We start from the raw sequence: 14,087 nt of genomic DNA, 5'->3' as shown, positions 1-14,087 counted from the left end.
CAATAATATCTTGGTACATATTTATTAAAGTTTTGACAGGGATTCCACACTATTTGTTTACTCCTCACAACTTGCTGTGCAGGAGATCTGAGAAGACAACACTGGGGAGTATCTCAAGAGCAGGTGTCCACATGCATGCATGCAGCTCTGGAAATGAGCCCTCGTTTTTAGAGCACATTCTTCCAGTACACGCTTTTAAAGGAAAGGTTATTTTAAGTGAATCAATTCCTTCTTATTAGAACGTTTACGAACAGATAGGCAGAAAATTAACAGAGATTATACTAAAAACGTTTCGTTTTCCAGTTTATCTTCATTTATACTTTCAGTGCTTTTTGCAACCACTTCTAATACCTATCTTTTTCACTTGATTTGGCTCTTGCTTTGTGATCTTTGTAAAATATAATAGTGAAATCATCCCAAATTCCATTTCTAACTTAAAACACAAAGCACTAGCAAAAAGCACTAACCTGATTCACTGTTGTGCCTACAGACCCCTGGAGTACCATTTGAAGCATTTTGGGATCTGCTGGATCCTGATGTGTTGCGAATGCCAACTCCTGTGTCTTTTTCTGCATGTCTTCAATAGCAACTTCAATTGGTGTTAAAATGATCTGGGTGAAATAACATCTATTAAGTCAGTACACACAGAAAACTATTCAATGAGCTTTATATAAATCAATTAAAATAAGAAAAAAAGCGGAGACCAGTTGTAAACTGTTACCTAACAATAAAATTCCAAACTTTGGATGCCTAGATGAAAAAATAGAAAATGAGCCTTTAAAAGCATAAGCTAAGGGTAAACTAAGGACTTAGAAAAGAAGCCTGAAGTTAATGACTCAAAATGGGTACAATTCTAGTATGTTACCATGTGAGGGATGGTACGTAATGCCACATCCAAACTTTTCACATGGCTCCAATCTGTTCGTTTCACTAATTCTGCTTCTCCATTTGAGAACTTACCTCCTCTTTGTGAGTGACATTGACCCTTGTTTTAATATAAGGAAAGGCATGAGAAGTAGTCAGAATGGTCTTCCGCTTGAATTGTTCATGTAGTTCCCCATGGGCACGCCCATCTAAAGTGAAGGGGGTACAGTACATAAAACGCCGAAGATTATAATTTTTGTCAAAATATGTGATTCTGTCCTTCATCTCATATGTGTCAAAGTATGGTTCCACGTAGGTGATTTGAATATACGCCTGGGAAAGAGAAAAGTCCTTCATTTTCTCACTGTTACATCATCATTTAGTTTTTCTCCAGCAAGATCACAGAGTGTCAAAATGTGCCTATACATTGTTACAGTTTAATCAACCATACCTTGTTAGGATCTAATTTACACTTGTCTACAGGATTAGAATCCTTGATTACTTCAACCACATCCTCTCCAAATCTTTCTCCATAAAATCCCTACAATTAAAAACAAAGAAATCTTTTACATAGAGTAACAGTATTACCCAACAACAGAGGAGGCCTCTGAGGGAGACTCCTGAGCAAAATTAGGCCATTTAGTAAGTTCTTGTACAATCGTGTCAATAATTACAAAACAAAATTGTTTAGGTTCACAAAAATTATATTTAGCCTATCAAATTGGTGTGATATCAGTCCATAATTACTTGATATTATTCCCATCTACTTACTTAACACAAAATAGAAGATAAGAACTATTTTCTCCAAAAAAACTACAGGATTCCACGAGAGGTCCTCAAGAAAAACAAAAAGGGAACAGAAAGCAGAGACAAAAGAAACTCAGGATCTCTGATGTATAGGATCTTACTTTTATTGAGATTGATGTGGCCTAATTTCTTGCAGACGTGGGTCAGTAAATAAGCATTCATTTTTATGAATGATTTAATATAATGTTCCAGAATTTTCAAATAAAAGCATTGACCTTTTGAAGTTTTATATAGGTTTAGAATTTGAAAAGGCAACCCTGTGTCAAGAATGTAGTGACTTTTCCATATGACACCGAGTAGCAGCACGGTCAATGGATGGAGCTATTCAAAAGAAAAATTAAATTGGAATCTTCAAAGGAGAACTCCCACTCTTCCCTTCAAAGATAATTTTTATGATTAAGTTTGGGAAATACTGTCTCAATTAATATATCCCAAGACTTAACTAGCCTCTTGAAAAACAAAAAGTCACAGTTTAAGCCAATTTATGGAAGTTGAGCCCAGCGAAGTCACCAGTAAGAACATTAACATTCAAGAAATTAACATCAGCTGGGAATAAAAACAAGCCTAGAGCACTGCTTCTCAAACTCTGAATGTGAAGACAATCACCTGGGGATCTTGTTAAAATGCAGATTTTGATTCAGCAGGTCTGGGGTGGGGCCTGAGACTCTGCATTTCAAACAATCTCCCAGGTGATGCCAGTGCTTCTGGTCCATGGACCACACTTTGAGTGACAAGAATAGAGACATGTTAGAAAGAATAATGATAGCAGAAAAGATTGGTTAGCCTCATAAATATGAAAGCTATTCATTTATGGTGAAAATTAAGAAACTATAAAGGATATGAGATTTTAAGAAGTGTTTTTAATTTTTAAGGTGTGATTTCAGGCTTTTAAGTTCTAAAGACATCTGACTGGGAATTAGCTAAGCCAAAGACATAATGTCCTTTGGTCAGAAACTGCTTGGGGGTTCCAGTTCTAGTTTCATAATTAGTTGCTACTTAATTCCTTATGCCTTTTTCTATAAAATGTGCATAACACGACACATCTCTCCATAAACCACAGTAATTCCAAAGGGTATAGGGGTTTCTAAAATACGTGTAAAAATAGAGCCTCAAAAATATAAAGTTAATAATATTATTTTACCGTTGCCTTTTATAAAAAATTTGAAAGATTCAAAAGAGTATTGTTGCACCTATCAAAAATCCTTATACTCTAAAAGAGGAGTTTATTTGGCAGGATCTGCTTATTAAATGATTAGATCTAGATGTGAAAGTCTACTCATCATAGAGAATACAAATTAAAGAAGATATTTTATGAACCAGCACGGCATTCACCTCCAATCTGTGAGATATCTCTGCAAGTTTGGTTATTGCAGGCTCCTTGTAAACAAATTCCTGTTCATCCAAATCCCCGAACTTGGTTCCATAAAAACCAACACGAAAATAGGTGCCAAACATCCGCTTACCATCCTAGTTTTAGGAAAATGAAGAAACTTTAACACAAAGTCTTTTTGTTTTTCACATTACATTTAGATACATATAGTATAAAATTCCCCAAATAACACAAAAAGTTTTAATTAAAAATTACAGTATTTTATTAATTCTTAAATGAAGGTAAAAACAAAGTAAATAATCTGTTTTCATTATTTCTACCATATAACATTATGCAATGAAAGCTTTTACCAAGTGAACAAATCACATATGGTATATGTTTCTCAAGGTTTGTACCAAGTGACTACCTCACATTGATCTCTGTTTTAAGTCCATACAATTGAGATAAATTAACTTATTTTCCTTATTGCAAGAAAAGATGGTTGGTATAACATGAACTGTGCCTTAACTGCTCTGAAATTAGAGCATACTAAATAAAGTTAAATTTAAAAACAATGCTAACATTTTTAGTTAGCATTAGCTTTTATATAATCTTTTTATGTATATTAAATAAAATCATAAAAGTCAGGAGCCAAGTATAGCACCTGGCATAGAGCAATCAGTAAATGTCAAGACCATCCAGAAGCACTAAAGCAAAAAATTTACAATCCATGTCCCTCTGCTGACAAAAAATATTTATATGTGGAAGAGTAATTAAAAATGGGATAGAAATGGAAAGAAATTTAAGAATGAAAGATAAAACCAAAATTGAGATGAGTTGGTTATTCTACAGCCCCCAAGCCACCCACTGCATACATTAACCACACATTCATTTCAACTAAAAAGTACAATAAGGTCACCTTAACTCTTACACAGCACATTTAAAACAAATTTCTTCAAAAAAGATAAAATATTTGGAAGCTTTCTACGCAATCCTTACAATTTCGATACAAAGATGTATCAGAAAGATTTTGTGGTGGCTCCTAAATACAAAGCCACACACATAAGTATTTAAGTACCTCTGAATTCTCTTTAAGCCTAGTCTGTCTTAGACTTATGTTCCCTGTACTGACTTCTTAGTAAAAGGCAAAAGAGTATGTAAAATAAGCCACAAATGTTACAGATAATTAAGCAAAATGGGAAACTCTGGTCCTTAATTTGCCAGTTTCACAATACAATAAAAAAAAAAAGAGTACAGTGACTAAAAATATCCCCACATTTTTGTCCAGAAGAAGTAAAGTTTTAAAGAAAAATGGCTTTGGAGATAAAGAAGCTTGAGGTATCTAATTTAAATTCTTTTCACAAGTTATTTTGACACTGGCCCTGATATCAGTTCCCAGCACATATGGGGTTAAAACCAAAGCACTCTTTCCCTGCTCCCTCCCTGGCTCACCGGCTCCAGAATCCACCATCCACCAAGGAGACAGACAAGGTCACCCACCTGGATTCCCTATCAGCTCCTCCTCCTCCCTGCACATGCAGCCTCCCAAGGCCAAAAGCAGGCTGGTGGAAAAGCTAGGACCAGCAAGGCCACTGATCCCCCACCCCCATCTACAAGCAGCCACATTCCTCTCAAACCTTTAAAATCCCTTGCCTCCCCTCTTTCAGGGAGACAAGACAGGAAGGGAGACAAATTTGAGGGCTCACTCTCACCTCCTGGCTGATATCACTCAAAATAAAAACCTTTCCTTGCCATAAACCTGGCGTTCAGTTTTTATTTGGCCCCTCTTGTGTGGCAGGTAAGGAACCTATGTTTGTAGGCACTATTTTATTTCAAAATTTAACAGACATAAAAATTAACTGATCTCCATAGCAAAGGAAATCTTTCCAGTTAGATTAAAAGTATTCAACCAAAATTCTGATTAAAACAAGCCAATAGAACAATAATAGCAAATTTTCACAAAATCAAGGAATGAAGGCACCGCATGGAAAATAAGAGAGGCATTTGGGAAAATTAATAATTTGTGATGGTTATTTTTCAAAAATGTCATACACATATAACATATATCTTTTAAAACCACAAATATTAAAATATTGTTATTCTGGCTGTACTCCTCTCAGACGTCTCCACTTTGAAACACTATTCCAAATCTTCAATATTGTGGCCTTTTAAATGTTTGAAGACAGCTACTAAGATGTGTTGCCTTTAGCTAAACTTCCCAGTTCTCAATCGTCTTCATATGGCAGTAATTACTATTCCGTTTGCATTTTATCAGATTTCTTCAAGGCCACCTTTTAAAGTACGGTATCCCAGAAATAGACACAGCTCTGCTCACGTGATCTGATCAGTGAAGGAGTCAGTGGGCTCACACGTGATCTGATCAGTGAAGGAGTCAGTGAGCTCACTGCCTCTCTGGATCTGGGCTTGAATTTTATTAATGCAGCTGAAAACTGAGCTAGTTACTGAGCAGCCATTTTAAACTCTTTATTTAATTTCTCGTATTAACATTTAGTTCAAGGAAAAAAATTACTGAGTGCTTATAATGTGTTAACCACTGTTCATCCTCAGTAATAGGAAAACAAAACATAAATAAGACAGCTCCTCAAGAGAGTAAAAAATGTATTCCAATAATTACAATACAAAGGGTTATGTGCTATAATCAAAAAACGATACTGAAAAAGATTAATCCTGTTGGAGCAAGGTCACAAGAGGTGACACATGCACAGCGTTCTTCAATTCAAAGAATGGCCAAGTGGAGGTGGAGGGGAGGAAAAGACATTCCAACAAAGAGAGAGAGAAAGAGGAAAACAAAAAAGAAAGGAAGATATGAAGTCATGAAATAGAATGTATGTCAGGGAAACTATTCATTCATCCATTCACATATTTGAGTGCCTACTATGTGTTAGTAAACTCTTCTAGACATTTGTGATAAATCACTGAACAAAAGAGACAGAGTGGTCAGGATAGGTCTCATCAAGAAGGTGACATCTGAGCAAAGATGTGAAGGAGGTGTAAGTTATTCCGGTGCATCTCTGGGGGAAGTGCATTCCAGGAAGCAGAAAGAGCCAGTGCAAAGGTCCTGGGGCAAGAGCCCATCTAGTGAGTTCGTAGAACAGGAAGGTGGTCAGTGTGACTAGAGCAGAGTGTGCAAGAGGGAGAATGGAGGAGATAAGATCAGAGAGGTAACCTGGGAGTTGCTGGAATAGAAAATGAATGTGTGTGTACTAGAGTGGAAGAGGCAGCAGCAGAGGAAGGAAAGTTAAGAGTCTGAGTAAATTTATTTTCAACTTAGAGAGTTCTCTACTGTCAAGCTACTGACTCTACCAGGTCCAGGAAAGCATAATCACATAGCTTCATCTTCAGGAAAAGCATTACTTTGTCTTTATTTTTTCTTCAGAGTTTTGGACCACATGATACCTATTTTTTCCTTTGAAAAAAAATTTTTAATCCAGTCTCCTATAATCAAGCCTATGTTTTTCTAACATTACCTTCCTTTACTGTTATGAACTCTTTTTGAATTTCCCATCATTCCCACACTTCAACTTCTTCTTCTTTAGCAGTCCTACTTATTGATTCCACAATCTTTTGGGTGATGAAACTATGTCTCAGACAAGGAAATCTAACCACGTCTCTAATGGCTGAAATCTCTTATGACAAATATATCTTAAATCTGTTCTAGTTTTGTTATCTTTATTTAGAAAGAGACATTCTGTTGAGCTAGTTGAAAATCTCTACAATGACATCACTTCGATAACTTCCTTTATCCTCATCCAACTGTTCTCCACTATGCTTCCTCTGAGCTAACTGATCTCCATATAGGCACACCACTATTTCACACAGCTGTAATTCCCTTCCCATCTATTATGTCTATTCCTCTTAAAGAACACATGTACTTTTATCAGTTTATGTAGTCATAGATCTCAACTTGGGAACGTAATACCTCTTAGATTTTATTAACAAACTGTATTAAGATTTCAAGTAACAGTAATGATAATAATGATGATAATATAGTAACAACAAAAAGAATAACCTTCAACATTTTTTGAGTACTTACTATGTGCTAGACACTGGCTATCCACTTTACACACATTATGTCAATTCCTATCACATCTATGAGCTAGGTACCTTTATTTTCCCCTTCATTTTAGAGATGAGGAAAAGTAACTTGCCCATGGTCACACTCTATCAACCACTGTGGTGGAGCTGGGAGTTAAATCCCAATATATTTGACACCTGAGTCCAAGTTCTTAATTAAGCTATATATCTCCATACTCTATATACTGGTATACATCACTAGGACATAAGTATGACCCCTGAATCATCTTCCACTTCTCTGATGTTTTCCTTGAGAATTTTTCAGAATTTCCCTGAGTCATTCTCTTGAGAATTACTAGGTTCCTCCTTCCCTATGTTTTGTCTTCCTCTATAATACAACACTGTCCTCTACTATCATTGCTTTTGCAGGCATGCATGCATCTCCTTCCTATATACTTTAGTATTAAAATCAGGTTGTTGGTTTATCTACCAAAGATATTCTTTTAAGATATATCCTACTCCATTCCTTATCAGAAGTTCAGTTTTGACCATTATATGTCCCAGTTCAGAAAAAAGAAATCATGCCTAATATCATCTATGTAGTAAATGTTTGCTGTCCACATCTTTCTTTTTCTCCTCAAAAGCAGCACAAAGGCAGGGGTGGCCCAGTGGCATAGCAGTGAAGTTCATGTGCTCTGCTTTGGTGGCCCAGGGTTCATGGGTTTGGATCCCAGGCACAGACCTATGCACTGCTTATCAAGTCATGCTGTGGCACGGATTCCACACATAAAATAGAGGAAGATGGGTGCAGATGTTAGCTCAGGGCCAGTCTTCCTCAGCAAAAAGAGGAGGATTGATGGCAGATGTTAGCTCAGGGCTTATCTTCCCCCCCCAAAAAAAGTAGCACAAAGGCAGAACAGAGTCAGGGGTATGGCATCATCAGGTGCTCAGTCATGGGTCTATACCCATTTCCAAGGAGTCACGACTACCAGAAAGTATCTCCTCTTAGAGATAGGATTCTTTTCCCTTACTGTGTTTTCTTTAACTTTCTTCACATCTAACTTCACCTTCCTGAGGTAAAGACTCATGGATGTTTTATACCTACAATGGTCTAACTAATTATCTAATGAATTAATCTACTTCTGAATACAAATTGATCATTATTTGATAAATAGATAAATGTATGTTTTTAAAAATGAAATATACACACACAAACTATGAGAAGGTTATAAAAATTTCCATACAGAAATTTGACATTTCTTTTTTCTAAAAATAATTGAAAATGCAATCATAAGAAAGAAACGATTAAGATGCAATTTATTTCCTATTATTTCAAGAAAAATACGTGGGCTTGGGAAAAGAGAAAGCAAAGGTGAACACTGAGCAGCCATTCAGGGACTGAGACTGGCAGAGCTGACAGCACCACCATGATTCACGAGGGGTCATGATATGTTTTTTTGCATGGTAAATATGTGACCAAACTGCTAAGTATCAAGTTTTAGAGTTATCTTTTACACACACACAAACCCAAACACACATCCCTAAAAAGCTTTGCCAACTCAAATAATTCATACCAAATCAAGCAGCACAATGAAAAATGAAACACCCTGCTAACATATAAGCCCAGAAGGCTTTTCCTATAAGTCAAGAAGTGAGTTACCAATGCAAAGAGTCTTTCTACAATGAATAAATTATCCTTACTGGATTTCAGTCCAGTGAGAGTTCTCTGAGAACGCCAGGAAATTAGCTAGCAAATACTGCTTTTAGAAAAAACGAAATTACTGAAGTTTTCCCAGAGAAAAACTTTCTTTTCCCAAAAAGAAAAATATTCACAAGGTAGGAACTTACCACAATAGACAATAGTAAAAGTAGGGAGTAGGGTCAGCAACCAGGGCAGAGAGAAGAGAAAACAGAAAGCATTTAATTAGGGAAATTTCAAAACAAATAAGCAGCAAATGGTAGCAAACACATTTTTAAAATGCAAGCATCCATTCAAGTTTTACAAGGGAAAAGCAAAAAAAAACAAACGTGCAACAATTTTAGAAACTACACAGCTAAAGGTCCAGTGAAAGGCAGTGACAAGAATATAAACAAGAAAATAAAGTCTGTGTGACTTTTACCATGCAATAAACATGATGACAGAATGCTATTAATGTCATAACCAGTGAAAATTATACCTTTCAGGGGTCGATTTAGCATCAAGCAGACTAGTGATAAACTGCTCAGAGGTTTCAATCTATCTTCTTGTTCCCTCCTTTTCAGCTAATTCCATTTCATGTTAGGAAATTCATGAGGACCCTTATCCCTCATAGATAAGCTTGGCAAGTCCCTTTACATGTGCCTTAGCTGAGCCCCCGAGGGAGGGATTCCACCGCAGGTATCGAGAAGAGCACACACATTCACTCTGCAGGATTAAGGCAGATGTAAGAGGATGGCTTCATCTGAAGAAAAGCAAAAGGTGGGAACTAATCCAGAAATGGAAGAAAGCACACCAGTAACATTTATTGCTCAGGTTTCTTATTTGGGTCTGAAAACAAGGACTGCAATGGAAAACCAAACAGAGAAAGTCTAAGCTGTTTAATCAACATAAATCTGACTAAAAAGTGAGAGGCAAAGCAGACAATTTACAAATACACCTAGCTTTAGGTAAACCTGATTTATTAATACTTTGCTTTACCTCACCAAAATAGATTAGGGCAGATTTTATAGAATTCTTTACTTTACAGAAAGATTTAAAAGAATGGCAATCAATTCTTCCTGGCATTTTTCAGGTAAGAGCTGATTTAGATGTGACAATCATGAGCCGAACTACTCCAGAAGAGGAGGCATGTGTAGTCTTCACTAAACACTAACTATCAAACACTCTCAGATATGAGGTCAAAGCAAATTTCAACTTCTCTCAATCTCTTTACCCCTCCCTCCAACAAAATTTAAATGAAACAAGCGGATTTCTTTCCTCAGCAGTGCTTACACTCAAGCTGAAGTGACTCAAGATCACGCTAACATGTGATTTCATCAACTCTGAGATGCAGGATTCTTTCCCTACATTTTAATATCTCAGCAGTCGGCATTCATCTTTCAACTGATGGGATGTTGTGGTTTAATACACAGGGGTTTTTTCCCTTTCTTAAAGGCATAAAATAATGGTGTCTTACAATTGATGGCGTCCATCAGATGAAATATAGTATTTTCTATTTACACCTCTGAGCAATAACACATAAATCGACCTCTGTAAAATGAGGTGAAACAATATGGTTAAAAAAGAAATCTGTGCGTAAATGTTGATGAAAGAAAATGCTTCAAAAGAAAAAAACAAACTAAAGTGATGACAAAGTGGCTCATTTACCAAAGAATCTCATTAGTGTAACATATGGATTTCCATGCACTGCCTACAACCTCTTAATAATAAATTTCTTCAAATAACTTACAGTATTTTAACAAAATTTCTTTGGTTAATGAATTCAGTTGATAGCAGACAGCAACAGAATGCCCACAGCTAGCAGATGTGGGCAAAGCATTGGCATAAGAAATCTGATTAAATCAATCTATTAGTGTCTTTAACTAACTAAAACATTACCTACCTCCCAGCCAGTACTCTGTATAATAAAAAGTAAAAAAGGGCAAGTCATAAAAAAAAAACTGTTTAAAAAGAACAAAAAAAGGCCAAAGGAAGTTCAGTAGTGTAAGGCAGTGTATACCACAAATTCTTCTCCACGAATAGAAGACACCAGGATGTCTTAAAGACTATATTCTTTTACTTAAGACCTGTGATCATTTCATAAATTGCTTGTTCAAAACATAGCAGTTAAAATTTCACCTTTTAAAAACTTTAATAAGTGAAAGTACAGATTTTGGGGAGAGAGAGTCAGCTGCCTGTTCCATCTGCGTGTCTAAACTAGATCTCCAGCTAAAGTGAGCTGCACTTCACCAAACTATCCAAGGTAAACTGGAACAGAAAGTGCAATTTGGCTCAAATGCCTTTGATATAAACGGTTGAAATTTTCTTGGAAAGTACTAGCCTCTAAATGTTCCAGACCTGACATGTATATTTTACAATTTACAGCTCTGGAAAATGAGATGAGGTTCCTTCGACAGTATATGTACAACTGATTATAAAAAACCCCACTCGTTAAGATCATCGATCCTAATAAATCTTTTACAACTTCAATATTTTAGTAGACAACAATAAAATTATGGCTTAACAGTATAGCAGCCCTCTTGTAAGAATGTTGAAGTTTTTCAGATTCTATCAATTCATCTAGAACAGCTTAGTAAATGGCAAGAAAGAAGAGGTCCAGCCAACAGACAATAAAGTAGGAACAGTACTGAAGACAAAAGTGGACAACCAATACACCACCTCCTTCTCAGAGGATAGCGAGAGCAGATAACAGCACGGGCAGCCCCGAGAGAAGTGGAGAGGAGGAGGCTCCACAGGATATTTCAGAGTATTTCAATGGAGCCAAGGATTTAGTTTCAGGGAAATCAACTGTTGGTAGTTTACTTCATTTTTAAACCAAGTTTATTTTGATGTTAATTTTGGTGATAATATGTGGATTCCATGACTACGAACAAGCACTGAAATCATACTATCATAATTGAATAAATATAAGACAACCATTTTATTCATTATTTTCACTAAATGTTAATTTCATATTAGAAATATATCAAAGGATGGTTGAATGAAAACATCTATGAAAAACAACCGAAGTTTAGTTGAAATCATTAAAAATATTAGGAGTCTACTAAACTTTCAGATCATTTAATAAAAATTAACTTAAATAAAAAAACTTTTTTGGCAGCAAAGGAATAGAAATCAATTTAAAAATCAGATTCATAACTGTAACCCACATTTTGAAACAGAAAATAACCCACAATTTAAAAAAATCTAGCAAAATAGTAATAATTCAAAAAAAGTAAAAAAAAAGAAAAGCTATGTGGAAAGTTTATTATGATCATAATCTACTTTAGGTAAATTCATTGTTACTGAATCTTGCTTTGGCCATGAACTACCATTTTGACACTATTCATTTGTCACCTGATTAAAATGGTCATTTCACAGGATCTAGTTTGACATCAATACAAAGCAAGAATAATGCTTTTAGACAGTTTTCTCTGTGTATACTGAAGCTAGAAATTGCAATCCTTACCTGATGAACAATTTTGCTGAATGCTTCTTGAAGTTTACCGTGAATCGTGGATAGTTTCTTTGCATCCCGATTAGCTTCATGAATAGGAATAAGTACTTTGTAAACCTCGTTAACTGCTTCATACATGCCAGCCTATAAGAATAATGTTATAAGATACTGCTTTCTTTTACATCAATAAGAAAGTAAATATTTACAATTTATGAATTCACAATATTCTTTCTAAGACAATAACAATGAAGCTTTTCCAATAGGACATAAAAACAAACACTACTAATTTTTAACTTTATTAAGGCTTAATAAAAGAATTTTGCACAATATATTGTCTTCTCTAGATGGATGGATGGATGGATACGTATGTATGTATGTGTGTGCACTTAACATGATTTCCAGTGCCAATTTAATATTTTGGAAAAGTAAATAACTTTAGTTTCACAGGAGCACACAGGTTATCTGGTATCTGGGTATCTGTGACTAATAATTGGATTTCTTTTATTTCTCTGCTCAGAATTAGTTTCTGCAAAAATTTATTTGCATATATAAGTACACATAGATACACACATTTACTTTAGTGAAGTAATACTGTGTAGATAGAAGCAGAATGTCCAATTCAAATTGTATAGAAATACAAATATGCATATTTGTACTGCTGCTCCATTCTTTTGTCCTTAATAATGGACTGGTGGCTGCAGTCAGGAAGGAGAGCCAGCTAATGAGTTTCCATTGCCTCACAAATTAGCAAACATATTTTCCCAAGGAAACAAACATACGGTTGTTTTATTTTCTAGTCAGTTCACAGGAGTACATATAAACAATCATGTAGCTATAATAGTGAAATACATTTAGTGTAACTAAAATGTCCCAGTAATTATTTTAATTAAGATTAAAGAGATTAATTGAAAAAGAATGAAATTCATAATTATGCTATTACAAAAGAACTTCTGTAATATAGGCCATTGTACCCCAATCTAAATATGATACTGTGAATTAAATATATACACAAACACACAGAGCGCATATTTATTAAAATATTCCCCATTAAGAGCAGAAACCCTTTTTCCTCTGCTGGTTCAGATCAATGAAATTGAAATTCAAGGAGCAGGGATCCAGAGGAGGAATCAGGACAGCCAAGGTTCTCAAAGACAAGAAATTTTAAAGTGGACCAACACTTATTCTTAGAGTCTCAGAATCATTATATTTAAATGAGCTGGTTCTAAGTGCCAATAATGATGAAGAGGATGACAATGGCAAACACACTAATACTTACTTGGAGCCAGCCATTACATATATTAATCCTGACAACATTCCTACTATCGTTAGATGCATTTAATGGATAAGAAAAAGGAGGCACTGACAGATTGAGTGATTTGTGCCTGAAGTGATTTAACTACTAAGGTAGCAGAGCCAGGATTTGAATTCTGGCTTTATGCCTTCTAAATCTATGCCCTTAACCAATATATTGCAGGGGAAGATTAAGGCCAGTAGAAGAAAGGACCACTTTCAACAACAGTGTGATGTGAAAGGAGGGCAGCAGGGTGTGTTACCTCAAGCTTTCTTCTTACCCCAACATGAACGGCACTGTCTCCTAAACCTTTGGTGCTAGGACACTAAACACTCCCCAGAAAAGTTACGGAAAGCAGGTGAGCCTATCACCATGGATCAAGAAAGTAAGCAGGGAATCGTCTAGCTATCTTTCCCTTCTCCAATAAACATCCCATCACGGATCCACATGACTGCTCAAATCTTCACACACATATGGGGAGGGACAGGACTGGAGTTACAGCATGGGAGGGTAGGTCAGGCAAGGGATCTAGGATGTAGTTCATAAAGCTCCTGATAAGGAAGCTCCAGGCCACGAACACCTACCCAACAGGGCTCACTATGCAACCAATGGGATGAATGGTCAGGACGTTCCTGAGGGCCAGGGC

At 35.9% G+C, this 14,087-nt stretch overlaps 1 protein-coding gene across 24 annotated transcripts in view; it reads right to left on the bottom strand.

Annotated features, from left to right (window-relative positions):
• DOCK7 (dedicator of cytokinesis 7) overlaps positions 1 to 14,087 on the bottom strand; it is a 211,200-nt gene that overhangs the window by 15,042 nt on the left and 182,071 nt on the right. For 9 of the 24 annotated variants that reach the window (XM_070268987.1, XM_070268990.1, XM_023642006.2 and 6 more), the window contains 6 exons: positions 12,163 to 12,294; positions 10,597 to 10,611; positions 3,004 to 3,129; positions 1,316 to 1,405; positions 961 to 1,197; positions 468 to 611 (listed from right to left, as the gene is read on the bottom strand). In XM_070268987.1, coding sequence (XP_070125088.1) covers positions 468 to 611; positions 961 to 1,197; positions 1,316 to 1,405; positions 3,004 to 3,129; positions 10,597 to 10,611; positions 12,163 to 12,294 — 744 coding nt within the window. Of the gene's footprint in view, positions 1 to 467; positions 612 to 960; positions 1,198 to 1,315; positions 1,406 to 3,003; positions 3,139 to 8,863; positions 10,612 to 12,162; positions 12,295 to 14,087 lie in introns of all 24 variants that reach the window. The other 15 variants (XM_070268988.1, XM_070268992.1, XM_070268977.1 and 12 more) reach the window with 6 other exon arrangements.

Source organism: Equus caballus, chromosome 5, assembly GCF_041296265.1.
Source record: "Equus caballus isolate H_3958 breed thoroughbred chromosome 5, TB-T2T, whole genome shotgun sequence".
Lineage (NCBI taxonomy): Eukaryota > Metazoa > Chordata > Mammalia > Perissodactyla > Equidae > Equus > Equus caballus.
Note: the sequence above shows the minus strand (reverse complement) of the source record. Positions and strands in the feature narration are given on the sequence as shown.